General features: G+C 38.6%; 6 protein-coding genes across 7 annotated transcripts; 2 read left to right on the top strand and 4 right to left on the bottom strand.

Moving 5' to 3' along the window:
- Nucleotides 1-44: 44 nt before the first annotated feature.
- LOC112174726 (pentatricopeptide repeat-containing protein At4g31850, chloroplastic) lies at nt 45-4,118 on the top strand. 2 transcript variants are annotated; one of them, XM_024312520.2, is made up of 2 exons: nt 45-2,935; nt 3,108-3,294. In XM_024312520.2, the coding sequence occupies exons 1-2, from the start codon at nt 260-262 to the stop codon at nt 3,144-3,146; spliced, it is 2,715 nt and encodes a 904-aa protein (XP_024168288.1). In that variant the 5' UTR covers nt 45-259; the 3' UTR covers nt 3,147-3,294. The 2 variants fall into 2 exon arrangements, with proteins under 2 accessions (XP_024168288.1, XP_024168287.1); XM_024312519.2 differs by having other exon boundaries at nt 45-4,118.
- Nucleotides 4,119-4,425: 307 nt separating this feature from the next.
- LOC112174742 lies at nt 4,426-6,088 on the bottom strand. Its single transcript, XM_024312538.2, has 3 exons — nt 5,498-6,088; nt 4,997-5,067; nt 4,426-4,903 (listed from the first exon to the last, which is right to left on the bottom strand). The coding sequence occupies exons 1-3, from the start codon at nt 5,615-5,617 to the stop codon at nt 4,609-4,611; spliced, it is 486 nt and encodes a 161-aa protein (XP_024168306.1). The 5' UTR covers nt 5,618-6,088; the 3' UTR covers nt 4,426-4,608.
- A 181-nt stretch (nt 6,089-6,269) lies between these two features.
- Nucleotides 6,270-11,707, bottom strand: LOC112174733 (probable protein phosphatase 2C 60). Its single transcript, XM_024312527.2, has 11 exons — nt 11,386-11,707; nt 10,850-10,974; nt 10,551-10,614; nt 9,882-9,990; nt 9,046-9,199; nt 8,165-8,290; nt 7,843-7,966; nt 7,494-7,570; nt 7,228-7,280; nt 6,883-6,937; nt 6,270-6,721 (listed from the first exon to the last, which is right to left on the bottom strand). Exons 2-11 carry the CDS (start codon nt 10,964-10,966, stop codon nt 6,503-6,505), a joined length of 1,098 nt encoding a protein of 365 aa, XP_024168295.1. The 5' UTR covers nt 10,967-10,974; nt 11,386-11,707; the 3' UTR covers nt 6,270-6,502.
- Nucleotides 11,708-13,183: 1,476 nt separating this feature from the next.
- On the bottom strand, nt 13,184-15,676 carry LOC112169968 (pentatricopeptide repeat-containing protein At3g29230). Its single transcript, XM_024307093.2, has one exon. The coding sequence runs from the start codon at nt 15,649-15,651 to the stop codon at nt 14,116-14,118; it is 1,536 nt and encodes a 511-aa protein (XP_024162861.1). The 5' UTR covers nt 15,652-15,676; the 3' UTR covers nt 13,184-14,115.
- A 195-nt stretch (nt 15,677-15,871) lies between these two features.
- On the bottom strand, nt 15,872-20,323 carry LOC112169967 (eukaryotic translation initiation factor). The gene is made up of 9 exons (XM_024307092.2): nt 19,932-20,323; nt 19,482-19,553; nt 19,223-19,321; nt 18,824-18,997; nt 18,411-18,508; nt 18,128-18,215; nt 17,686-18,036; nt 17,357-17,599; nt 15,872-17,111 (listed from the first exon to the last, which is right to left on the bottom strand). Exons 1-9 carry the CDS (start codon nt 20,067-20,069, stop codon nt 16,062-16,064), a joined length of 2,313 nt encoding a protein of 770 aa, XP_024162860.1. The 5' UTR covers nt 20,070-20,323; the 3' UTR covers nt 15,872-16,061.
- Nucleotides 20,324-24,609: 4,286 nt separating this feature from the next.
- On the top strand, nt 24,610-26,953 carry LOC112169965 (phospholipid hydroperoxide glutathione peroxidase 1, chloroplastic). The gene is made up of 6 exons (XM_024307087.2): nt 24,610-24,928; nt 25,128-25,204; nt 25,336-25,397; nt 25,749-25,867; nt 25,983-26,150; nt 26,607-26,953. The coding sequence occupies exons 1-6, from the start codon at nt 24,659-24,661 to the stop codon at nt 26,634-26,636; spliced, it is 726 nt and encodes a 241-aa protein (XP_024162855.1). The 5' UTR covers nt 24,610-24,658; the 3' UTR covers nt 26,637-26,953.
- The last annotated feature ends 354 nt before the right edge of the window (nt 26,954-27,307 follow it).

Genomic DNA, 27,307 nt, shown 5'->3' with positions numbered 1-27,307 from the left:
GAGCCAAGCAAACCCCACCCCCCATATATATCCATTACCAGGCCTTGAGCGATAGAGAGCGCGAGAGAGGGAGAGTGTACCCGCTCAATCAAGCCAGCAAGCCAGCAAGGAGCCTTGAGCGATTGAGAGGGAGGGAGAGTACCCAATTAATCAATCAATCAATCAATCTAGCAAGCAAGTAAGTCATTCAACCACAAAAAATGCACATGTATATCCTTTAAGCCACTATTCTCTCTCTCTGTTTGTGTGTCTCTAATCTATGGCATTATTGATACTCTGCTCTTCAACTATGTGCTGCTGTACTAGTCTTGCTTATACTGACACCACCACTAGTAGTAGTAGGATATTTGCTATAAGCACCCACACTCCTCCTCCTGTTCTACATCCACCAAAATCAAAGGTTTGGCCTTGTGGTTCGCTGCTCAACTTGACCAGCAAGAGGAACAAAAGGTTGGGTTTCTGTGGCTTTGTGATCAAAAGGCCGCAGCAGCAGCAGGAGGTGCTGGTGCTGGTGCAGAAGAAGAACAAGCCCAAAACTTCAGTGTCTTCTGAGGAAGTTGTGACGGTTCTAAAGTCCATTTCAGACCCGACTTCTGCCTTTTCATTCTTCAAGTCCATTGCTGAGTTGCCTAGTGTGATTCACACCACTGAAACTTGCAATTACATGCTTCAACTCTTGGGTGTTCATAGGAGGGTGGATGATATGGCTTTTGTGTTTGATTTGATGCAAAAGCATATCATTAACAGGAGTGTAGACACTTACCTCATTATATTTAAGGGTCTTAATATAAGAGGCGGGATTCGAGCAGCCCCGTATGCTCTTGGAAGGTTGCGCAAAAATGGGTTTATCTTGAATGCATATTCATACAATGGCTTGATCTATATGCTTATCCAGTCTGGCTATTGTAGGGAGGCTCTGGAGGTATACCAAAGGGTGGTGTCAGAAGGACTTAAGCCGAGCCTCAAGACTTACTCAGCACTTATGGTGGCATTGGGAAAGAGAAGGGATGTTCAAACTGTTATGGGCTTACTAAAAGAGATGGAAACTTTGGGGCTCAGGCCTAATGTTTATACTTTCACTATATGCATTAGAGTACTCGGGAGGGCTGGGAAAATTGACGAGGCATATGAAATTTTCAAGAGAATGGATGATGAGGGTTGTGGCCCCGACGTTATCACTTATACTGTTCTCATTGATGCTCTTTGTAATGCAGGTAAACTTGATAATGCCAAGAAGTTGTTTGCAAATATGAAAGCAAGTGGTCATAAGCCTGACCAAGTAACCTACATTACGCTGCTGGACAAGTTTAGTGATAGTAAAGACTTGGACACAGTAAAAGAATTCTGGAGTGAAATGAAAGCTGATGGTTATGCTCCTGATGTGGTTACTTTCACTATACTGGTTGATTCTTTATGCAAAGCTGGAAATGCAGATGAGGCATTCAATATGTTGGATATCATGAGGAAAGAAGGGGTCTCACCAAATCTTCAGACCTACAACACGTTAATTTGTGGCCTTCTGCGGCTATGTAGGTTGGATGAGGCATTGGAACTCTTCAGCAGTATGGATTCTCTTGGTGTTGCACCTACAGCTTACACATACATCCTTTTCATTGACTATTATGGAAAGTCTGGTGACTCGGGAAAAGCTATTGAGGCATTTGAGAGGATGAAAACTCGAGGCATTGTTCCTAATATTGTTGCTTGTAATGCCTCTTTGTATGGTCTTGCTGAGGAGGGCAGACTTCAAGATGCAAAACATATTTATGATGAGCTTATATACAGTGGGCTTTCTCCGGATTCAGTAACTTATAACATGATGATGAAGTGCTATAGTAAGGTGGGGCAAATAGATGAAGCCATCAAGTTACTCTCAGAGATGGAAAGAAATGGGTGTGAGGCTGATGTCATCATAGTTAATTCGTTGATTGACATGCTTTACAAGGCTGGCCGAGTAGATGAGGCATGGCAAATGTTTTACAGAATGAAGGAAATGAAACTCACTCCAACAGTTGTGACCTACAATACATTACTGGCTGCATTAGGGAAAGAGGGTCAAGTCAGAAAAGCTATTGAAATGTTTGAGAATATGACTGAACAAGGGTGTCCTCCAAATGCAATAACTTTCAACACAATCCTGAATGGCCTTTGCAAGAATGATGAGGTCAATTTGGCCTTGAAAATGCTTTGCAAGATGACCGTGATGAATTGCTGTCCTGATGTTTTGACCTATAACACTATAATTTATGGCTTAATCAGAGAAAACAGAATTGATTATGCATTCTGGTTCTTCCATCAGATGAAGAAACGCCTATTTCCTGATCATATAACATTGTGCACCCTCCTTCCGGGTGTAGTAAAGGATGGGCGCATTGAGGATGCTCTCAAAGTTGCTGAGGACTTTGCATATCAGGTTGGAGTTCAAGCAGACAGGCCTTTTTGGGAAGATTTGATTGGAGGGGTTGTGATTCAAGCTGAAGTAGACCGAGCCATTTTATTTGCTGAAAGGTTGATTTCTGAGAGGATTTGCCTAGATGATTCTGTTCTGATACCTCTACTTCGATTTTTGTGTACACGTAGGAAAACTCTTGATGCTCAGAATTTGTTTGCAAAGTTTACTGGAACTCTTGGAGTTAAGCCAACACTAGAAGCATATAACTGTTTGATCGAATGGCTTCTTAAAGACCATTTCACTGAACAAGCTTGGGATCTATTCAAGGAGATGAAAATTGCTGGCTGTGCCCCTGATGTATTCACCTACAATTTGTTACTTGATGCTCATGGGAAGTCTGGGAACATCACTGAACTCTTTGAATTGTATGACGAGATGATTTGCAGGGGATACAAGCCTAACACCATAACGCACAATATAGTTATCTCCAGTCTTGTGAAATCTGATAGCCTAGACAGGGCTATAGATCTATATTATGATCTTGTAAGTGGTGATTTTTCTCCTTCTCCTTGTACATACGGCCCTCTCATAGATGGACTTTTCAAGTCGGGAAGACTAGAAGAAGCAATGCATTTCTTTGAGGAGATGGCAGAATATGGATGTAAGCCTAATTGTGCGATCTTCAATATTCTTATAAATGGTTTTTCGAAAACAGGTGATGTGGAAACTGCTTGTGAGTTGTTTAAAAGGATGATTAAAGAAGGAATAAGACCAGACCTGAAGTCGTACACCATTCTCGTGGATTGCTACTGCCAGGCTGGAAGAGTGGATGATGCTTTGCACTATTTTGAGGAGTTAAGACGAAGTGGCCTTGATCCTGATTCAGTTTCCTACAACCTTATGATTAATGGACTTGGAAGATCACGGAGGATGGAGGAAGCTCTCGCTCTTTATGATGAAATGCGGACTAGAAGAATTACTCCCGATATTTTCACCTACAATTCATTAATACTCAACCTTGGACTTGTTGGAATGGTGGAGCAAGCAGGAAGGATTTATAAAGAGCTACAACTTACTGGTCTTGAACCTGATGTGTTTACTTACAATGCTCTCATTCGGCTGCATAGCACTTCTGGAAATCCAGATGATGCTTATGCAGTCTATAAGAACATGATGGTTGGCGGCTGCAGTCCCAATGTAGGAACATATGCACAGCTTCCCAATCAAACTTGACTCACAGGAGATACGCATAAGCCACAAGTTTTGCACATGAATGAATCTCTGAATCTAATGTATATGGAGTGATATGTTCTTCCTAAACAACTGAATTGGTGCTTCAGGGTTTTTCTCTGAACACAATTCCACGGTGTTTACCTCACTCACATTCGATGATTTCGGTGATGATCGAGTGCACACAAGTCCACTTTTTTGGTGTTGATTTTGTCATCTGAGCTTGGATGTGCATCTACAAGGAATATCATGTATGGAAGTCCTCCAATTCAGTTTTGATGTACTCCTGTATGTGGTGCAACTGCAAAGGTTTCTGTTGTTATAGTGTATATGATGTACCTATAGTATTATAACTCTGGCGCTACCTGCTCTGTTAAATACTGGTTCCATCAACATTACATACTTACAGTACCGTAGATGGATATACAATAATGTCATGCTGCGATTGTTTTTGTGAAGGGTTAATTGAAAAGTAATGAGATGGATTTTTAACTTCGGTCTGAATGTGAAGTGGACTGTGTGTGTCCTGAATCAATCTTTCAAAATGTGATATTTTGTTATGTATGCTAAAGCTATTTGGTGGAGGAGTTGGAGGAAGGAAGGTTATCATCCGAGTCCCCTCCTTACCCATACATAATAGACACCAGAGTATGATACGAGATGCACTTGCTGCATGAAAGTCTATCGACACTACAGAAGTCTCATAACGACCTCACTACATATAAAATCTCAGGTGTTCAAGGCCACATCATGCTAAGGGAAATTCTGCTAGACAAAAGAAGCTCATAGTACTGCATTCAAGATCAGGAATAGAACAGTCGCCACAATTAAAACTGAAAACAAACATTCTTCAATCTTGCTTTGGAAGGAATGTTGGAAGGATACAGCAAGGTAAAGGAGACTGTATTATCTGTAGCAAAGCCAATGAGATTGTTCCAATTCGCACAAATCTCTGTATTTTCTTCATTATCTAACATAAAAGTAATTTAAACATTCAAAGCAACCTCATCTTGCACTTCAATTTTTCTCTTTCCAACTCGTTTGTCATTGATTAACCAAGTTTTAGACTTCTTCTCTACTCTTTTGGGCTCCCAAACAAGTTCTTCTCCTTCTTCGTGCACCACATGGGAGTGTTTACTTGGAACAGCTTCACTGGCATCATTGTTCCTCTTCCTTGAAAACTTTTTTGATTTTGTGTTGGAAGTTTCATGCTGGACAACTTTTGGTTCCGTTTCTGCAGATTTTAGCTTCTGCAAATGCCTCAGCCTTCTTCTCAGAAATCTGAAGCGCAGAAAACAGAAATCTAAAACATTAGTTACAAACTTCTGTCAGTTTTCTACATTCTGACAGATAAATATTGTACAAATATCATACCCAATTTCAGCCAAAAGGATGTCTCTCTTCTGCTTTGCAGCTTGCAATTTCTTCTTCTTAGTTACAACCTCCTATTAAAAAGATACAAAGAACCATTCACATATTCATACCATAAAAAATATTAAAAAAATCCCAAAACACGCAAATTGCTTGCGCTTCTTCCAACTAATGTCTACTTGATTGCTGCCAAAAAATGTATGCAAAATTAAAAATATAGTCTTCCTTTTTATGTCCCAAGCCCAAGGCATTTGATTTTATATACACAATTGGGTTATTCAGAATCCAGGATTCCTCACTTAATACAACCAAGTCTTATATTGAGGTCAGTTTTCAAAATTCAGAATGCTATACCTTGTGTTTTCTCGAAGGCTAACTATCTAGGAGGTTGCGAGATAAGAAAGGTACTAGGATGATAACAGGGCTTGCGAGATAAGTCTTAAAAATACTAAAAACATGATTAGACACCTTAACCAAAAACCCAATACGAAAAGTCAAACAAACCTTTTGGAGGTCAAGGTGATCTTGCAGAAGAGTTTGATGTCTCAATTGAAGCTTAGCTTGGTCGTCAACAACATGGTGAGCCTCAGAGGTGTTCTTAGAATTAACAGCCACCCTTTTCATTACGAAAACCAATCGGAAAATTCCGGGAGCGACGACCTTAGGTTATGTAGCAAACGAAGTAGAAATCTGAATCCAATTAGGATATAAGATACCGTCTGTGAATACGATTTGATATAAGAGAAGAGAAGGAGCCTAAAAGGAAAGAAGGAATAATAGTAATAATGGGGAGAGACTGGAAGAGGGAACGTGAGAAGGCGAAAAGGCCCATGAAGGAACGAAGGTCGGAGATAAGAGTAGTAGCAATGAGTGATGAAGATGAAGCGAAGAATCCAATCAATCCATACATAGAACGCAAGGGCAGATGTGGGAAATAATAATAATGTTACGGTTGGTCTTGGAGGGCAGCACAATTGAGCATGATAGTTCTCTTTTGTTTTTCTCTCCTGCTGAGCTGAGATGAACTGGGCCATTTTAGATCCTTCTCCTTCGCTTCGACCTTTGTCTTTCAAAAGTACCAAAATACCCTGTTTAGAATTTCAGACCCGAGTTACTAGCTTCTCTCAATTTCGGACATTTGCTCGGTCGCCCACTAATGCTCTGCATACAAGAAAAAATTGGGAGCTAGAATTGTTTAACTAATCACTAACTGAAAGCAATGGCAATGGGATTTAGATTATACAGCTTCTCAATGAAAATCGTATCATTCATGTCCTTGTCCAAAACACTTGGTTCTACTCGCTATTTATTATCTGTACATGCATACTATACCAGTTGTATCTCAAGCATAAACAGCAACATTCACCAGCATAAAAACGAAATGTTACTAATTGCTGATCCATTAATCTTCATGCTAAATCATCTACAGTTACAAATCTGAGAACCAATCTGAAAACAGTGAAATATGCAGTCTTGGCTCTCCTGATTTTGGAACGCATTAGCTGTCCGCTAATTTGATTCACTTTCACTTGGATTTGCATCCGTTCCAGGTCCTTCTTCTTCGGTTGTTGAGGATTCCTGCTGCTTACCCGCAGATTCAACTGGCACAATGGGCTTCTTGAATTGCACCAAGATCATGGTCATGTTATCGCATCCCTCCCCACCAGCAGTCGATGGTGCCAAACATTTGTCAAGGACTCTTTCAACCACCACAGACAGTTTGCTTTCCTGCATGATTTCCAATCATATGTGTGTCACAGACAAGGCAATATATTAAGCCACAAGAACATACGCCATTATAGCCTGGGATCACTTCATTTCCATTCCAAAAGTGATGTGGTCGATTTGAAAACCAAAAGGTGGGAAAAAAGGAATGATTATGCCCTCACCGAGCTTAGCTGTTCATGCACAAAATCTACCAGTTGCTGGCTTGACATGCAATCCCTGTAAGATATTAACAAAAGCAACAATCACCGACTTTAGATTCTGACAAGCATCCATAACACAATTTATTAGTATGAAGTATTAAAAGGAGAACTGTGTGAGCTGAAGCTTAAGTCACATTCAGGTATGATGGTAAACTAGTAGGTCCTAGGTTCAAATTTCATCCTTTGCAAGTGAAGCATAAATTACTATTCATCAACCTTCTACCCTCAACTTCTACATAGAGAACATTGAAGTCAACTTCAAGATTAGCAAATAAATAAATAGATAGATAAAAGAAGAACACATACCAGATACCATCACATGCTAAGACCATAAACTCATCATCATCACAAAGTTCAACCTAATTACAAATATAAGAAAATAGATTAGTATGGAATAAAATAAAGCCAATAACTCTGTAAATTTTCATTTTGACAAGAAAACAGGAACTATAACACAATTATGAATCAAGATATCCCCAACCACCATTTCATCAAACCCACAATATTTATTTTCTTTTAGCAAAATAATAATAATCTGGTCAGAATTGTTTGTTCTGCAATGTAAAACATACAGTATTTATATCAGGACTCGCAGTGACAATTTGCTTTTCCACTGGCAAGAATTTATTCTGCTTGAATTCCATGTCACCTGAAATATATTCAGAACTATTGTAAGGATGGGGACTGCTCAAGCCTCCCTTTAGCTCCTTCCACATATATGGACATGCAGTATAAGATGTTCAAAAGGTATGAGTTTGCACACCAAGTGCACATTTCATACAACTAGCCAACAAGAAGCGAGTGTGAATCTTTTCACTTGCTGAATCTCCAAAGACATGTAATGCTTTTCGGTGACAATCTAATAAACATTTAAGAAAAGCTAGTATACTATGAATTAATGCGCAGAAAGTAGAATGACACCTATAGCTCTTGCAAGATTCAAACTGCCATTGACTCGTCCTGCATGGATAAAACCACCAGCTTTTAAAATCCTTTCCTTCTCAAGCTCAAGTTCAGGTTTGTGATCTCTGGACAGGTTATATGCCTGAAAAAGATGAGTCAGATCAAAAACCATTTGTAGAGTTTGCTGAGAATCAAGAATGTAGAATATTCTCAGTTGTAGACATGTTTAAAATTTCAAACACCCTTGGTAAATTCAACTATGAAAAGTAAAAACCCTTTCTATTGTTTAAGCGATCAACAGAACAATCATGCAAAAGAACACTGGAAACTGATAAATTACCTGACCCTTCCTAGATATCACACAACGAGAATCACCAGCATTTGCAACAACAAGTTGGTTGTTTCTAATAATTGCAACACAAGCTGTGCTCCCAGAAGTTGGACCACTGAAATCAGAGTGAGGCCCCTGAAAAGAATAACAGAGTTTATATTATGGAATGCATTGACACCATCATACGAAACCTACAGGTATGAGGAATTGAAAATAGGAGTGCAAGTGAAAGATTGGGACAGAAGGACGGAAAATAGAAGAGACAGAAAGGAGCATGTTTCTCCCTTGTTTGATTGGCAAGGAGGGAAAAGAACTGGGCTTGTTTGATATAAATAGAGTAAACATAAATAATGTAAAAGCAGCATTTATTAGACCGATGTGTATTATTATTAAGGAAAAGAGCTGTCTGCATTGTCATGGGCCCATTCTTTCCTTCCTCCAATCTCCCACTTTTAGGAAGATTAAGAAATATAACAGTGGACAGGGAAAGGTTTGTATTTTTGTGTGTTGCCCATAATTCATCCTTGAACTCGGGGCACAGTGAATTTCACCCCAGTGAAAAGTTCAGATGTATGTGGAGATTCTTTCCTTCCTCCAATCTTCCACTCTTGGGAAGATTAAGAAATGAAACAGTGGACCAGGAAAGGTTTGTATTTTTGTGTGTTTGCCCATACTCTTGACATGGTGCTGAATTTAGCAGGGAAAAGATTATAAGTTTATAACTGAGCATACAATTTTCATTGTACTGAATGATTAAATGCTGAACTACCAGAGGAGTCCTAGTATTCATATTACTATACAATAAACCCAGATAAAGCAGAAAAGTAAATCATAATCCTCTCCCGATAAGACATATTAACTCCAATCAAGTTAATGGTTCTTGCACCTACCTCCTCAAAAGCCCAATCATCAGCTTGATCATTACCCTCACTGCTCCTCGGAGACCAGATTAACCCTTCTATCATGCCAGTAAATTTGTTTATCTTATCTCCCAGAACAGCTAACTCTCTCCAACCCCTTTGTCCACGCATCATTTCATCCATTCTGCACAAATCAAAGGACCAACATCCTAAACGTTAAAAAAAGAAAACAAAGATTCATAACAAGACCATAACTTCAGAGGTAGATACCAAGACTTTGTTTTATTTTTCAATTAAAATTATTTCCAGTTTGATATCTCTATCTCAAGTATGTGTGACCTCATAAACAATCAACAATGATAAAGGGATAGACCCACGCAGCCTATTTTTAGCTTAAAGCTAGCCATCTGAAAGCAGCATCTACTTAAGTAAGACAATGCAGTCAAATCCTTCTTCAGCAGGATGACACAAATTTGAGACTCGGTTAAAAGTATAAAAAATATACTACTTGAAATCTGTAGCATCTGATTATATATCAAAACTTTAAGATGACAGTCATAAACTCTTCTACTCATAGCATGCATTTCCTCAGGATTCAAGCATAGACAAAATAAGCTTACTATGCAAATAAGCTGAGAAATTGAAGGACCATCATTAACATGGCATGGAAGTAAAATTGTACAACATACTAAATGATAAAGATTATTATAAAGTAGAAACCATTACAGAAGGCTCTAGAATCTTCTCGATTGCTGGTTTAAGTACTGATGCGCCCTTTTACAATAAGCAGCAGTTTTATATTTGTACTTGTCCCCTCCACTCGGGTAATGATACAAGGCAACTGAATATAGCATTAAAGGTGTAACCTGAAAAAAGCTTTTTGAACAGAAGTTCCTATGTCTCCAGCTGAATATGCGTCATTCTTGAGCATTTGTCGGTGAAGATATTTGGCACAGAATTTAGCAACTACCTTTCCTGTAGAATTATTGGTCTCGGGTGAGTGACAAATCTAAAATAAATCTTTACAAACTGCATATGAAGGTCCAAATTGTCCAACCACAGACAGAAGGCATTCATTCTTTTGTAACACAGACAGAACTGACAAGAAATATGCTAATCAAATTCACCCCACCCCATCTCAAACAAATTGTAATACAAAGAACGAACTAACTCCTTCACTATTCAAATCAAGCATTTCTATAGCTTATAACAACTTCTGAAGTACAATATAAGTATTGAGTTATTGACTGACGACAGGACTGCATTATAAAGGTTGGTATGCATGCTTAATGTGCAGACAATTGTTTAGTCCTGCTACAAACCTAGAATTATTAATCTCACATAAAAGGAAGAGAAAGCAAAATCTGTTGATTAAAAGTTTTACATACAAAGAAGTACCACCAGAGCTTATCATATGCTTCCATATAAGAATATGACCAATGACTGAAGGGAGAGGAAGAGGGGGTAAATCCAACAAAGGTATATGAACTAATCTTCTAGAACAGATAGTGATAAATGAAATTACTGATTCTTACCTCCATGGCCATCATAAACACCAAAGAACGAGGTGGATGCATCTAGATCGGGATATGCTGCATGCTAACCAAATAGTAACAAACAGCATACAAAGTTAGTAATGATACGATTACTAACAAACAAGAAAGAAAAATAATAAATAAAGGAAAATTTCTTCTTATACAGTGGTCAAAGTTTGAAGAAACCAGAAAATTTGTTAGTCTCCATCATTTTTGAAGCAAAGTTGAGCAAGAAAACACTTGGTAGACCACATTGTAAACAAAGAAGTTGTAGTAAGAGGAAAGTTTGATATACTAACAGCATCCTCCATAGTTGCACGCCATCCTTGCATGGACGATAGACCATATCTGACCCAGCCATTCTCTCCATCTTCAGAGAACTTGTCAGTTTTGGGCGTGCTGAGATATATACCCATATTCCAATCTAAAATCAAACATTCAAACAAAAACTCGGTCATCAACAACACAATTCCCACAGTTTCTACAAGCAGGAAAGGAGGTTGGGCCAGAAAACATATCAGGACCATCAGAAAAGTCAAATTAATTATTACTCTTTAAATCAAGAGTAAACAAAGCTAGGGGTTACAGGAGTAGGATCGATTTGATCACGCTCACAGCAATAACTCAGTTCAGTAAAAAATTCATGATCCAGACCAAACAAGAGTAGATCAGCAACTCGTTACTAGTTAAATTCAAAAGTAAATTATGCAAGAATTAACAATCATCGCAAGCATATAGTTTACATTCGTTTGAGGAAAGAACTGAAAGATCCAGATGCTAATTTGTAAGATAAATCGAGAAATGAAGCAACAAGAAGTCGTGGAGTACAGATTACATGATATGAGAGTCGGGGCGAGGCGAGGCCCGCAGAGGAGCTCAAGATCGAAATCGGAGACAAGGAAACCAGAGCTACTCAACAGTTCAATTCAGAGAATGACAGAGAGAGAGAGAGAGAGAGAGAGAGTCCATGTCATCGTCGCTCGCAAGTAGCAAAGAAAAGTAAGATGATGACTTTTGGAATAAGAAGACTGTTTGTCAGCCAAAGCGTAGACCAGGAAATCGAGAATGCTCAGGGACACTGTTCAATATATTTCCAATTTCCTTCTTTCTTTCAGAGATATAATAATAGCGAGCCTCATCCACACCTAGTCTGTCGTCTACCCTAATTTGCTTTTCTTTTCCTTTTTCTTTCTCTAGCTAATTTTATTTTACTTTTTGGGTCCACCATCCTCCTCCGACAACTCTCTCAAATTTCAATCTCTCTTCCCAATCAATTGTAAATCCAACGACAGTTTCACTACCTAACTCAAATGAACTTTTGCTTTGTTGCATATTCCCATATTATATCATCGTAGTTGATGAGAATCGATTGATGATATCACAAGTTTTTTTTATTAAAGATGATCAAATGATTTCACACCTACCTCCATGATGACTCGAACTCATGACTTCGTCATTAATTATCAAACATATTGTGTCGTGATATTTATATAAATTTGTCATTTTTTGTGTGGATAAAATAGAACATACCAATAGTATGCTCCGGTTCATAGATAAAGAATAGTACAGAAAACTACTCCATTGAAACATTTATGCTCAGAGTAGTCTATGCCACATAAAAACATCTCACCTTGCCAACAATCTAGTTTACCTAACTTTACACGCTGAGCACACAATTGTGGTATGCTAAAGCTAAGTACTTCCACAAGACTCATAGAGACATTCTTACTAGTATAGACAATTAATCCAACTAAAACAACTAGACCACTACGGGCTCTTCCCCTCTACAAGGGTTAGAGCTTTTGACAGGCCCTACCAGCCCAAACATTAGACCAAGCCCAAAAGCCCAAGCCAAGTGACAACCCGAAACAATGGCAGAAACTCCAATCTGCCTCTGACAATCCATCGTCGCCGCCGCCGTCAGAGGTTCAGGCGGACGGCCTTGCCAACATAGCATCAACATCTCCATCCCTGGCCTCTTTACGTGCAGTAGACCAGGTTGATTAGCACTGGAGCAGGAACCCGATCTTTTGTCTGCCTCTCTTCCACTCTGATCAGCAGTAGCGAGGCCGACAATAACTATGAGCACGACCACCACTTGCACCAAATCCCACGTCTCCTTCCAGTAACACAAGTCCACACCACACAAAGAGAAGCCCAGATCTGTGTAGATGTAGGGAAGTCAAAACGAAACCTATCACCAACGAGGACACCGACCAAGAAGCAGGCAACAGTGTCTGGGCACAAGCATGCGCAAGGCTTTCGAAGAAACACGCCGACAGAAGACGGCGTCTGGGCCCAAACGGCAGCGTGTGCAAGGCTAGAGCACCGCGGCGCTCTGCTAGGGTTTTTTGTGATATATAACCAACTTATGCACTTGAACTAAAGCTTCCACATTTATAAAATTTGTCGTTTGAGTATTAGTTAGATGATATATATCTAAGATATTGATATTATTATTTTTTTCGTTTTTTCTCTGCAAATAATATGATTAAGATTTAGTGCTTATTTTCATTATTGAAAAAGAAAAATACCATTTGGGAAGTTGATTGCTGCAGTTGGCTGCTTTTTAGCCCAAGTCAAGACATAAAAAGGCGGATGAGTGATGACCTTGTTAAATTCGTTATCCATCAAATATTCAAATACATACCCGCGGGAATATGCAACAAAGAAACTAATGACTCGTGCTTGTTTCCACTTGCAGGCATGCATGTGAAACTGATGATGATCACCCACAATTGGAAAGAACTTCAATTTCATTTCATTTACCAAATTACATAACAAGATGGATCTCCTGCAGTTTCAGGCATCGTCTGTTTTAGGTGATATAAGAGATGGGAGTTTGGTTGGTATCATATCAATGTCAAAGTTGTCAACCCATCGAGCTCAAATAACAACTGTTTTTCTCAGCAACTGGTGGCCGACTAGAGGCTAATGCTTATTTTCAACACAAACTTGATGATATTGGATCATAATCAAATCCTCCGGCTGATACGATAACATGTCCATTACTCAATTCATGTGGATGAGTACTAATTGGTCTAAAAGAAACAATATCAAACATCCCAATACGTACAGCTGTTCATGAACCAAATCGATCTACTCCACTAAACAAATTCAGAATATTTGGCCCGGGAAAAGAAAATGATAAATAAGGATATGGTGTGTAGAATAAGTTGGTGTCAAATCTGTGGGCTGATTGAGCTTCCCTAACCCACTGAATAAATAAATAGATATTTGTCTGGTCCTAACAGTTGGTTACGTGATTCCTTGTTCCGCCGCCTGTTTAAGGGGTCAAATATTGCCATATTCTGTCCATTCTATTTCTGCTTCAATCTCTCTAGTATATGAATAAAACAAACAACTCACTGCAGGCTAACATGCTTGTGTGCGGTGCAGTCTATGGTTGTTTCCACATTTCTACCAACACTTCAACAACAAAGACTTCCTATCGAATGGAGCTAGCAGTTGAACTCAAATTAACCAGTGTCCATGAAAGGTCAAAGTTTGTTTGGGAGAGCCTGTCAATTTGTCATGTACTACTACTAACTGCTAAGCAAGTGCGTCAATATACAATACCATTCTCATCTCCAGCCATAAACTTGTGAAACCTTCCATTAATCTCAACTAAGCTGCAACCTGCAGTCTTTTCAATCCCGGACTCATTCATCATATCTCTCCATCTCTGTGCTTCTTCCCATTCACCGCATGACGCGTACAAGTTTGCAAACATCATGTACTCCCCATCGCTCCGAGCAGCCTTGGTCGAAACGATTAGCTTCATTGCTTTCTCCCCATTTTCAAGGTCCTGATGAATCACACAAGCACTCAGCAAAGCACCCAAGATGGACTCGCTTGCTTCAAAAGGCATTGTCTCTATGAGTGTCAAAGCACTGTCGAAAAGACCCGCTCTGCTCAGAAGGTCGACCATGCACCCATAATGCTCTGCCTTTGGAGTAATCCCGAATTGCTTTTCCATTGAATCAAACAATTCACATCCTTGTTCTACCAACCCTCCATGGCTGCAAGCACTTAAAACCCCAATGAAGGTGATATCATCTGGTTTTACTCGACAATCGGCTCTCATTTGGTTGAAGATTTTCAGAGCTGCGTGGCCAAAACCGTGAAGAGCAAGTCCTGAAATTATGGCATTCCAACAGTAGACATCTTTTTGTTTGAACTTGTAGAACACCTCTAAAGAGTTGTGTATGCTTCCGCACTTGGCATACATATCTATGAGTGCTGTTGCTACATGGGGACTTGAAGCCTGCCCGGAGAGTTTGGCATATGTATGTATTTTTATGCCAGTTTCAAGCGACCCCAAATGAGCACAGGCAGATAAAGCAGCAGTCACACTCAGATGATCCGGTTCGATATTTCCCATCTTCATTTTGTCCAAGAATTCGATTGCCTTAGAGTAAACCTGATTGTTCAGATAACCCATTATCATTGTGTTCCAAGTTATGACATTTTTCTCAGGCATCGATTCGAACAACTCACGCGCTTCAGCCACATCTCCAGCGTTCATGCACGCCAATATCATTGAGTTCCAAGACACAATGTCCTTGTCAGGAATTCTATCAAAAATGCTTCTGGCAGATATGTTGCTTCCGGTCCCTGCGAACCCAGAGATCATAATATTGAAAGACAAAAGGTCCTGTGATGGCATTGTATCAAAGACTTGCACTGCATTCCCCGTCTGCCCACTAGAAGCATACGCATATAACATGGAGTTCCAGGCTACCACATCTTTCACAGGCATTTTATCAAACGCTTTGCGGGCAGCCGCTACGATTCCAAGAGAAGAATACATTTTCAGCAGGGCAGTTTGGACGAAAAGATGGTCACAAAACCCAGTTTTCAGTATCTGTCCGTGAAGTGCTAACCCTATACCCAAATAGGAAGCATTACCTGCTGCTTTCAGCAAAACCGGAAATGTATAGTTATCAGCAAAGAGACCAAGTCTTTGCATTTTTACATACGACCGAATTGCCTGCCCGGCGTTCCCCTCGAGCACTTGAGCCTTTATAATATTATTCCATTTTTGAAGATCCGGCGAAGTCGACAGGCAACAAATGGAGTTGAAGCTCAGAAGAGCCATCTCAAAACATTAGCAAGGGAAGGGAAACGAAAGCCTTAGAAGATAGATGATAAGGTTGCCAAAGCTACAGGACAAAAAATACTATCCATATGAGAAAACACACAGACAGATGCAAATTCCAGAGTATTTTTGGTACAACGATTCCAAAACCAAGGAACCTGTAAAATCATCTCATTCCCGGGATAAAACTACCCAAGCTCGAGAAGAATACAAGACATCATGATGTTTCTCAGCTTAATAAACAAATCCCCAAAATTAAATATACAACTGAATAAAATTATCCTGAGTTGCTTAAAATGAAAACAAAATTTCAAAAATATGGGAAATAAGCAAATCTACTCCCTATTCCCCTGTAGCCAAATGTCACAAAGGCGAAAATGTTTTCCAGTGGCCATAGAAACTGGCCTGAATCAGGAAAGCAAACTTTTACACGCCTGAATTTCAGTTTCCTGGCTAGCCAAAAAATCTTGCGATGTAATGCTCTTCATAGCAGCACCAAAAATGGCCGACCGATACATGTCATCTTCCACCTTCTCAAGGATTTCCTTCACAACCTTGAAGTCCAATGCCCCTGCCAGAGCCAACTTCCCAATAATCTCACCAAAATTATTTGGTGCTTTCGGCAAATCAATGCCGATTTCGTCCAACATTGACCCATATAAAAGGCAACCAGTCCCTATATCTCTCGATGTCAAAACGTTTTTACTGAACAGGTACTCGAGAAGTTTTATGACCGGTTCTACACATGGTGGGCTCTTATCCAGAGCAAGAGCAATAGCTTCTTTAACAAACTCAGGATGGTAGGCTGGGGCTTTCAGCTCCTCCACACATTGAAGTGCCTCATCGAGAATCCGAACACTGAAATATTCTTCCAGCAGGGATACAGTTTTTTTAAGAAGAGCAGCAGAATTTGGTACTGTTGCAGGAATCAGAGGTTTAGCAGAAGTCGGTACAATTTCAGGGGCCAGAGCCTTCTCAGAAGAAACTGATGATGCAGCTGGAACTGTAGGCTTGGCGTTTTGAGCAAGAGGTTCAACTCCAGAAATCAAATTAGTTCGAGGAGGACCACCAGAGCCCTGCAACAAGGCACTTGTTTTCCCAGTTATGATTCCACCACTGCCTTGAGGTAAAAATTTTGAATTAAGAGACGGTGCTTTGCTGATCAACGGTGGCTGGACACGTCCTCCAGATGGAGAGTTAACCAAACCATCGCGCTTGGTCATTGATCTAGATCGATAAACCTCCCAATTGTCAGAATCAAGTCCAGGCATTCCCGGCATTTTCCTGCTTCCAGGCATTCCAGGCATATAGCCAGGCCGGGTAGCAGGAAGACCTCCGGGGCTCAAATCCCCAGAGGCAGCTGCAATACGAGCATTCCTTATCGTTGCCGTTGCACCTGGACGCAACCCTAAGTTCTTTTCTGCTTCTGAATGAATTTCAGTTATAGTCTTTGCTTTCACCTGCCAAAACAGAGATAAAAACATAGAAGTTAGAAACACAAGAACCAACTATGATGCAGTTAATTTCATAGTTGGTGAAGTTCCAGACCCTAATCACAATGAAAGAATGATGTAAAACATACCACATTTTAAGAAGCTTCAAAAAGTTCCAAAGAATAAAACGATAACAATTGTGAAGGAGAATTCCTAACTATTAAACAACCCCTCCCTCCCCTATCAGCAACAAGGAGAAATATTAGAATCACCTCTTCCCGTCTTGGAATCCAGTTGTTGGCCCGCATATCAAGAACATTGCGGACCATGAACCTCAACCGTGGTGCAAGTTGGGAGTTTGTAGTCAGTTCCTTCAACCTACTGAAATAGGTATCGTTGATTCGGCGAGATTTTTGGCTCTCATCAAGCTGCTTACCAATGGTGTTGAAAAACTGACATATTGCCTCTACATTCTCTTCAGCAGGGCATGTTTTTCCATCATATCCCAGAAGCTCCTGTATTACACAAGAATCTAGTTAGTCCAGCAGTCTAATTCCTTCAAAGAACAGCCAAGAGAATGTGAATTAACACTAGAAAGGACCTGAACAATATGGTGTACAATCTTTTCAGGCACCATCTTCTGCTTTAAAAGTTCCCCAATAAGGCGTATGTTTCCTAGAGTTCGCAACTTCAGCATTCGTTCTTTATCTCTGCATTCCATTTCTTGCTCAGGAGCAGTCATCTGCCTAATTTCTGCCCTCAGGTTGTCAGCACCTTCGAAAGCCTCCTGGCAGTTATTCAACAGGACTCGTTTAAAAGTGATTTCTTTCCCACCAGGCTCCTCAGGTGGAAAAGGAGGAAGTTTCGCATTAAGATCCGCACATAAAAGGGCATACATCGGACAAAATGTTGGCTCCAGCACAGCCTTATCAAATATCAGAAAGATAACATCCTGCAACGCAAATTGAACTCTCAAGCTTTTTAACCAGAAAGCATAGCTTAGTTTAGAGTACACAACAACCAAGGTATTTAGCAAAGCATACCTTCAAAATATCTGGATTTGTGATTCCAGAGTCAATTAGTTGACCCTTGAGAACATCAAACTTCTCTGGGGTCAATTTGTTCAGTATACTACACAAAAATAAGAGCAGCTTATGCAAGTTAATCACATAGAACACCAAGCAGTTGCAGTGTTGCACATAAGAAAATTTGGATGAAGGACACTTATATTGTATGTTTTAACTAGACCATCAGACTTTATTCCTTCCTTACAACAATTTTAAAACGTAATACAAGATGTGATATATTCCAGCTAAGAATTAATACCCTTTCACTGTCTTCAATACACGGTCCTTCTCAGAGAGATTTGCTCTTCGAGCTGACCATGGAACCTCCGCCTTAAGAAGAACAGGAGCAGGTCCTGCCTGGTTTTGTGCAAAAGATTAGAATAAGGGGAACACTAAGGGAACCTACAATTGGAAGGAACTACCAATGATTTAAGAACTAAAAACACAATGGACCACAATAAAATTCTAAATCTTACAGTCTGCAATCATTTTATACTAATTCTCAGAAACAGTGATGATGATAAATATGCCCTATGCAGTACTTATTTTCTACTGGCTACTGCATAGATCAAATATAGGAAGAAAAGAACACTAACGTGCAGTATAGCAAGCGAAAACATAGAATCTTAAGAGATCATGTATATCTTACACAATCTGATAATAATTTATTACCACTTGGTTACCAGAAATTTGTGGCCTTGCAAATTGTTGGTCCTGCTGGTTATTCAATCCCTGTCGCCTTGAAAAATCATTTCTTTCCTCTTCAGAAGCAGGTAACTGTCCAGATCGACCACGCCAATCACGGTTATCTAACTCAGTATAACGACCTTGCGATTGAGGCTGTGGCTGAAGATTTTTTTTCAAGTAAATGTTAGAGTTCTTAAAATAGCTATAACATATTCAAGGAGAGAAATATATCTGATTAATATTGCAATAGGAAGCCAAATACATTTGAAATTATCAAATTACATGGACTCAACAGGTGTAAAAATGACAGTTAACATTCACAATTTTACCATCCAGATAATTGCAACATTTACTTAAATAGAAGCAGATGGTGATAAAACTCACGTTGGCATCTGTGCGTCCCCAAGTAGGATCATCTCCACCAAACTCGGCCTCTATTTCTTGTTTAATCTTCAGAATACCCTCGGGGATAGTAGTGGCAGCCTATACAAGAAGTACATATCATCATACAGTGTATAAACTATTGGCCCAATTTTGAGAGAAAGTATGGTAAGAATGTGTGATATGCTACTTCTTCTGCTGCTCAAGAATCAAATGGAGGAACAATATGATAGCTATTAGGAAAAGTGATCAGAACAAGTACCTCTCTAAGCTGCATTAGCTGATCTCTAGTATATCGAACACGCTCACGACCTTCAAACCGCAAGTCACCAGTCTATTACAAGAGCACGCTTGAAAGAGTCAAAATATAGAATTGTGATTCTCAGTCACTTGACTGAATACAAGAAGCAAGCATACACAGAGGAGATATGTTATCGGTGCAGTCATGAGGAAGTTGTATACCATGAGCGTTATAATTGTAATGTTGATTCTAAACAGAAACCATTTCACAGAGCAGAACTATAGAAATACAAATTGAATCAATCACAACTTGTTCCATTTCATGCAAATAAGACCAGCAAAATGGCAAGAGGGGGAAATTTGGATAGCAACAGAGAGAAACAGGAAATCCAAATTAAAGGTGCAGATCTGCGAAACAAGCAAATACATAATTGATATAGATATCAATAAGATTGTTAGGTTTAGGCGGGACCTTGAAGGCGGAAGAGAGAGCAGCATTGGAGGATTGAGGCTCTGAAGAGGAATCGAGGCGAGATGTGAGGAATCGTGGGGGGCGCAGGCCAATAGCGCCGCCGGGCCTCAAACTTATCACAGTCGGATCCGCCATCATAACTCAGCACTCCGCAACCTAACCTTTTTGTTTTTATTTTTTATTTTTTTGGTTATTGAGATAGATAGAGAAGCGGACGGCCGTCGGATTGGTTGAGACTTGAGAGAGAGAGAGAGAGTGGGAAATGGTGGATAGGGTTAGGTTTCTCTTCTGGGAGATAAGGACAGGAAGAGGCACTGTCTCTCTCTGTTTTACGTGCAATCTCCTCGCAGCAGCTGCAAATTTAAGAGAGGAGGAACACAAACGCAAGCCCTACTTAAAATAAGAGTGAAAACCAAACCCTCAATTGCGATTTGCCCTTTTTTTTCTTTTATTTTAAATCTACAAACTCTCTCTCTCTCTCTCTCTCTCTCTCTCTCTCTCTCTCTCTCTTTATAGGGGATAATTATGGCCCCATTATTTCTTACCCGAGATTATTTGATCATCCATTTTATCGAATAAATAGATAATTCGTAAAATGTTTTTGGTTGTTGTCAACTCATCAGTTTGTTGGTTATAAATACGGATGAGCAAATGAGAATTTGATCAGTTTTGATAAAGATGATTTCTACACTACATTTTGAAATTGAACGATTTTATTTATGATTATATAAAGTGAAAATATAACAGTTATAAATGAGTCAATTAATGAGAAAGTTTACACATGAGAATTGAGTTACTTGATATATAAACTCTATTTGAAATCTCTTTTGATATTTGATACATAGACTCTATTTGAAATTTTGTATCTTTTAGGGGAATCAATTCAATTCATATATTCTAAATCACTGCATGACTGCACATATAAATCATTGCACAATTGCACTAAGTCATTGCTAGACAATTACATACCCTAGAGCATAACCCCCCAAAGCAACACATTGCCATTCATATTCGGCATAACGGACATAATATTCCTGGTAATTAAAGTCCATTAAAGACTTTCACTGCACACGCATTCTAGAAGAACAAGAAAACGTTGAAAACATTAAAAACTCTTATCAATACAATCTCACACCATTGACCTTGGTACATGCATAACCCTCACCCAAGCCTCATCATTTAGCCCTTCGGCCCTTGCATTAGGGCTGGCCGGCAGGGCCGGTCTTGAGGTTTTTGATGCCCCGGGCAAAAAAAAATTTGGTGCCTAACTACCCATATATATATATATATATATATATATATGTATATATATTCATATGTAAAACAGTACAACTTTAAACGATAAACATTCGAGCACAGAACAATAAAACAACGATTGCGATGTAGCAATTGTAAAGACGTATGCATCAACATATCAACCTGCAACTTCTGACTTCCAATTAATGCATCTAAAGATGCTATGTTTGTAGAGAAAGAGAGCAAAAAATAAATAAATAAATAAAGAAAAAAAAATTCCATTGTAGGGGAAAAAAAAAGTCGATCTTCTAGTGTTCAGTATAGATTGAACCTGTAACTAACTGACTAAGGATGTTAAAAGCTGCAAATTGAACATCAGCGGTGACAGTATAGTCGAGATTTTGAGATTACAGGCACAAAAATTTATAATAGTTGTTAGAATAATCAACAAATACCACAAAATGCCAGTAATAGAACTTATAATGTCCAAAATTTCAACGAATTTAAAAATTGAAGAACACCCACCATAAAAAAAAATAATAATAATTTAAAGAACACCCAATTTAACTATACCTATTTTGATCGATCTCTATTGCAGCTTGAATCGATGGAATGTCAAAAATTGTGTCTGATCACCGTAGAAGAAGAGAAAAATATAGGAGAGAAAGATTGAGAGGAGGTGACAGATGATGAAAATAAATTGCTTGATTGAATAACCATTGAAACCCCAATATTTCAAGAGAAATTTGTTTGTTTTTAAAGTTTTAGAGAGAGTTAAGAGACTCTTGAAATTCGTCTGCTATAATTGTGTGTACAATTCTCAAAGTGAGGAGAAGAGAAAACCATTTCGAAGTGAGGAGAGGAGAAGAGAAGACACTGCGTTTGGGAACAAAGCAATTTTTTTTTTTTTTGTTTACCGTCGACATATACTATATATAATTTTTTTTTCATATATATATAACCTTATTTAAAAAAAAAAAAAAAAAACTGTGCCCCCCTCTCACTTAGGCCCTGGGCCGTCGCCAAGCCCGCCCTTGGGCAAGGCCGGCCCGCCTACCCTTTCTTAAATAGGGTAGGGTAAGGATCATGCAAATGAAGTCCGGCCCTACCCTACAACCCTATCCTATTAAGCCTGTAAGGGCCAAGCCCAGCCCGGCCCTAAAAGCCCAACCCTAAAATTTATATATTATTTTTATTATTTTCTATTACATAGGCTTTGTTTTCTTTAATTTTTATTTTCTTTGTTACACAACAATTAATATTGGGAGATTTAGAGAAATAGTTAATTGAATATAATTACCTTAACTAAATTAATAAATGTTATAAGTTAATTATATATATATATATATATCTTTTTGTGAATATAATTACCTTAACTAAATTAATAAATGTTATAAGTTAATTATATATATATATATATATCTTTTTGTGTGTGTGTGTGTCTTGTATTAAATATGATCAACAAAAAACAATAAGTCTTGTATTACCTATATAATCATTGAGTCACATTTTGAGGAAAAAGAAAAAGGGCTAAATACTAGTTAGTACCCTGTTGTTTAGATCCAAAATCAATTAAGTATCTGGACTTCTAATTTCATCAAAAACACCCATGCACTTTCAATTTTGATCTAATAGGTCCAATTCGTTAATATTCTGTTATGGGTTCAAGTTATAGTTGGATTATTTGTTGAAAAACTATTTATTTTTAATAGTAGGACTCACTCCTAAATTGACTATGCAGACCACCTCGACACCGCATCATAAAACATAGGTCATATATGAGCCACATTAACAAGTTAAATAACTCAATTGTCGGAAAACTAACAAATTGGACCTATTAGATCAAAATTGAAAGTGCAGGGGTGTTTTTGATGAAATTAGAAGTTCATGGACTGAATTGATTTTGGACCTAAACCACAGGGTAATAACTTGTATTTAGTCCAATATATATATATATATATATATATATATATATATATATATATACATATATGTATATATATATATATTTGTTAAACAAAATAAGGCCCTAGTTGGCCATATTTGGAAGGTCGGCCCTACCCGGCTATAGAGGATCGGGCTTTTCGGGCAGATAAGAATTAACATATTTAAGCCCCGGCTCGACCCTATCCGGTCCTAAAATTTGTTGACTTTGACTAGGCCCTGCTCGGCCCAACCCTAAACCCTAAAATTTAGGGTATGGTCAGCTCTAGCCCGGCCCATGATGACCCTTACCCTCACCAAGGCACGCAATTGTGGTATGAAAAGTTATGTAGTTGCTATAGTTTGCCATAGAGACTAATGAAGAATCAGCTGTTAGGAGGCCTCCACTTGAGTGTGCCCTTCTCATTAGGCCCACCGCAACTTTTAAGAACAAAAAAATGAAAGAGAAAAGAGAGCATTAAAAGCCCAAAGGCCCAGTACCAAATATCTCGTGTCAACGCTTGTAGGTTGATCATTTGCCAATATTTTGGAGAGCAAACATCTTTTGATCGACGCCAAGTCAATTATTGGATCCCAAACCAATTGAAACCTAAAATCCCCAGAATAAAACCATCTTGGCCTACCACACAAATCGGATCACCCAAATTCCTTGATAGGTAGCCATTGCAACACCATCCACGGTCGTCTTCTTGATCAACAGTTCCATCATTGTCCATTTTACAGTCTTATTGGCATCCCAAAATACGTTGATTAGCCATGACAGCATCCAAAGCCAAAGCCAAAGCCAACCCGGATCCCAGACTACCCATCGCTCCAAAACACCCAAAAGAAGAATAACTAGTGCAAGACCGTAAGAAGCGATTGGAATTGTTTCTTCATTAATGTGTCAAAACTCTATATACTTGGCAGTGTAATTTGTAACATAGCTGTTTAAAATTAAATCAACCTTCGCAATAACTAGGGCAGATAGAGATCATTTAATCATACGATTAATATCAAACAAATAAATGATTAGTTATGAAAATATTAATTTTCACCAAAATCATTAATTCAATTTTGCATGATTAAACAATAGAGTAATATTTCCGTTATGTCACCGTTTTGTTAAAGCAAATGAAGTAGTCAGTTGTACATTATTTACTAATTGGTGCTTATGAAAATATATAGACTTAGTGGAGACTTCTAGTATTATTTCAAGAGGTCCTCTTTGATGCTTATTGTAATTTGGAGTTCAGGCCTTTACGTTCCGCCGGGTGTATTCTTCAATTTCATTAATCAAAGTTTAAGGGCAGCCACACCATGCCCATTTTAATTTGCATTAATAAATGATATTTGAACATTAATTTAATTTTTGTGCGATTAAACTTGAATTTGGATTCGAGTATTTTCCTTTCTAGGAAAAAAAGAGGAACATATATAAAGCAAAACGAAAAGGCCACGTGTTACCTCACCTTCCACAGGAGAGCTGGTATAGAGTTCATATTTAGCTGAACGAGCTGTTTTAGAAGAGACTTTATCAAAACTCTCGAGTTTCCAAGCAGACGAAAATGGCTTCCATTTCTCTCTCTCCAACAGTTCCAAAAGGATACGTTGAAATGAAAACAAAAACAAGCCCAAGTAGTTCAGCTCCATGCCCATCCATGGCTTTCTCGATCCCGCCCATCAAATCCTCACTCGGCTCCTCTAAATCATCACTTTTCCAACATGGCTTCTCTCTACAATCATCTTATTCAAATGGGCGCTTCTTCAAATCCCGTCACTCGGGTGTTTATGCAAGAGCAGCTACTGAGAAGACTCTCTATGATTTTACAGTCAAGGTATATTACTGTATCGTATATTTTCGGGTTTACCATGCGAAAGAACCAAGAATTGTAACTCAATTTTGTAAATGTTTGGAATTGATGCTCGTGAAATGAATTAAGTATTTAATTTTGGCAACTTACTTGATACAATTTTATGGACAAGGCATGGATATTATGTTTTATTGCTCATGCAAGGATTTTGGTTTTTTCGTAGGATATCGATGGAAAGGATGTCCCTCTTAGCAAGTTTAAGGGGAAGGTTCTTTTGGTTGTCAACGTTGCTTCAAAATGGTAACCCTTTGTTATTGACAGACATAGACTCCTTTGGATTATTTTTGTCTTTTTAAGCTATTTTAGTGAAAGGACATCTGTTTGGAAATAGTTGCATTCTTGTGATATGAATTTATCCGAAATTGTTACAGTGGCTTGACCTCATCAAATTACTCAGAACTGTCACATGTCTATGAGAAGTACAAAACTCAAGGTAAAGCTCCAGTTATGGAAATTCCCATCAGCTAGTTTTGCATAGATTTTTCCTCCACAAAGACTTCCATTTAATGGACTTTTTTTTTTTTCCATTTCTGAAATTCCTTTGGAAGAGTCCTTTTAGTTTGACCCTTGACAATTTCGTTTTCTTGTTACACAAATTCACATCTTTTGGGTTGGTGATGGTGGTGGGTGCATGGGGCAGATTAGCTCTAGAATTCTAGGTTTTTACTAATTCATCTTTTGCATCAAAACTCTCTGCAGAAATTTTATTATCATGACTTCCGTTTGAGTGAGAGTTATAAACTGGTGATAATAGTTGCTGGATGTGTGTTCAATCTCACTGTAGGATTTGAGATTCTAGCTTTCCCTTGCAATCAGTTTGGGGGCCAAGAACCGGGATCAAATACGGAAATCAAGCAATTTGCTTGTACACGATATAAAGCCGAATTCCCCATTTTTGATAAGGTAGGTTTATAAGCTCAACTACATGTCCCTGCATTTCAATTTTTTTTTATGTAAATTTTTATTAATTAAGTAAAGTGTTTCAGTCAAGTACTAAAAATCTAAAGGTGCATAACAGGTTGATGTCAATGGTCCCAGCACTGCTCCGGTTTATCAGTTTCTGAAATCAAGTGCGGGAGGTTTCTTAGGTGACATTGTCAAGTGGAATTTTGAGAAGTTTTTGGTGGACAAGAATGGTAAAGTAGTGGAGAGGTATCCACCAACAACATCACCTTTTCAAATTGAGGTATACGCTTTTCCTTGTTTGAGTTTCTGCAATTCCTTCATAGGTGTGTTTCCTGAGATAGTCTCTTTCAGTTTGTAACCTTTTAGCTTGCATTGTTGGCTGCTGTTGCAGCTTTCATTGGATAGGATAAAAATTTCATTCATAGCCAAAAATAAAGGCGATTGGTTAAGCACGTAGTTAACGAGACTAGTAGGCAATGAGGACAGAATGAATCTGCCCCTAAACTTGGTATTGGTTACAGAAATGACATATGTACAATTTGAAGATGGAAAGCTTATATACTGAGACATTTAGTCAAAAGAGCATGGCAACTTGAGAATGGCAACTTCAGCATTTAGGGAATAAATTTGATCTATTGAAGCCAATAAAGAAATCTGATACAAATCTCTTTACAAGCATTTATGGTATGAGTAGGAGCACACTACCATGTATCTAATTTTCTGTAAACAATTTCAGAAGGATATCCAGAAACTGGTTGCAGCTTGAGTAAAAGGGCAGGACAACACTCATGGAGTGCACAGTAAGGGGAAGATGGGGGAGGTGCATTGTTATATATGAGGGGAATCTCTGTATATTAAATGGCTTCGAATTTCATACGTAGCTGTCTCGTCTCTAGTTTTTTGTTCTTCCTTTTCTATTAATGGACACACTGCGTCTTTTCTTCTTCTATTTCCTAATAGCATATATTACTAGTTGTACTCCTTAATTTGATATTTGTTTTTCCTATTCTCTCTATCCTGTAGATTGTACAAGATTTCCTAATTCTGAAATCTACTGCACACTCGACCTAGCTTTTTCGGTCAGTTTTTGTTTTGTTTTCTTTTCTCGGCGAAGTCCTGTCAGGTAAGATTTGGGAATGCTCGACCTTATTTTCATCCTGAGGTGGAATTTAGCAGTGGGTATTCCTGCTTACGTCTCTGTAATCATGGGAGAATGCGTTTCTGTAATCCTTAGCAGAATATTGATGGATGCCCATCATTGTCATAAGCCAAAAGCTTTGCCTTTGAAGTCTTGCATCTTATTCTCCCCCGATAAGCATTAACTCATCATGGAAGAATGCGTTTCTGTAATCCTTAGCAGAATATTGGTGGATGGCCATCATTGTCATAAGCCAAAAGCTTTGCCTTTAAAGTCCTGCATCTTATTCTCCCCCGATA

This window comes from Rosa chinensis, chromosome 6 (genome assembly GCF_002994745.2).
Source record: "Rosa chinensis cultivar Old Blush chromosome 6, RchiOBHm-V2, whole genome shotgun sequence".
Taxonomy (NCBI): domain Eukaryota; kingdom Viridiplantae; phylum Streptophyta; class Magnoliopsida; order Rosales; family Rosaceae; genus Rosa; species Rosa chinensis.
This window is presented reverse-complemented; position numbering and strand designations above follow the sequence as displayed.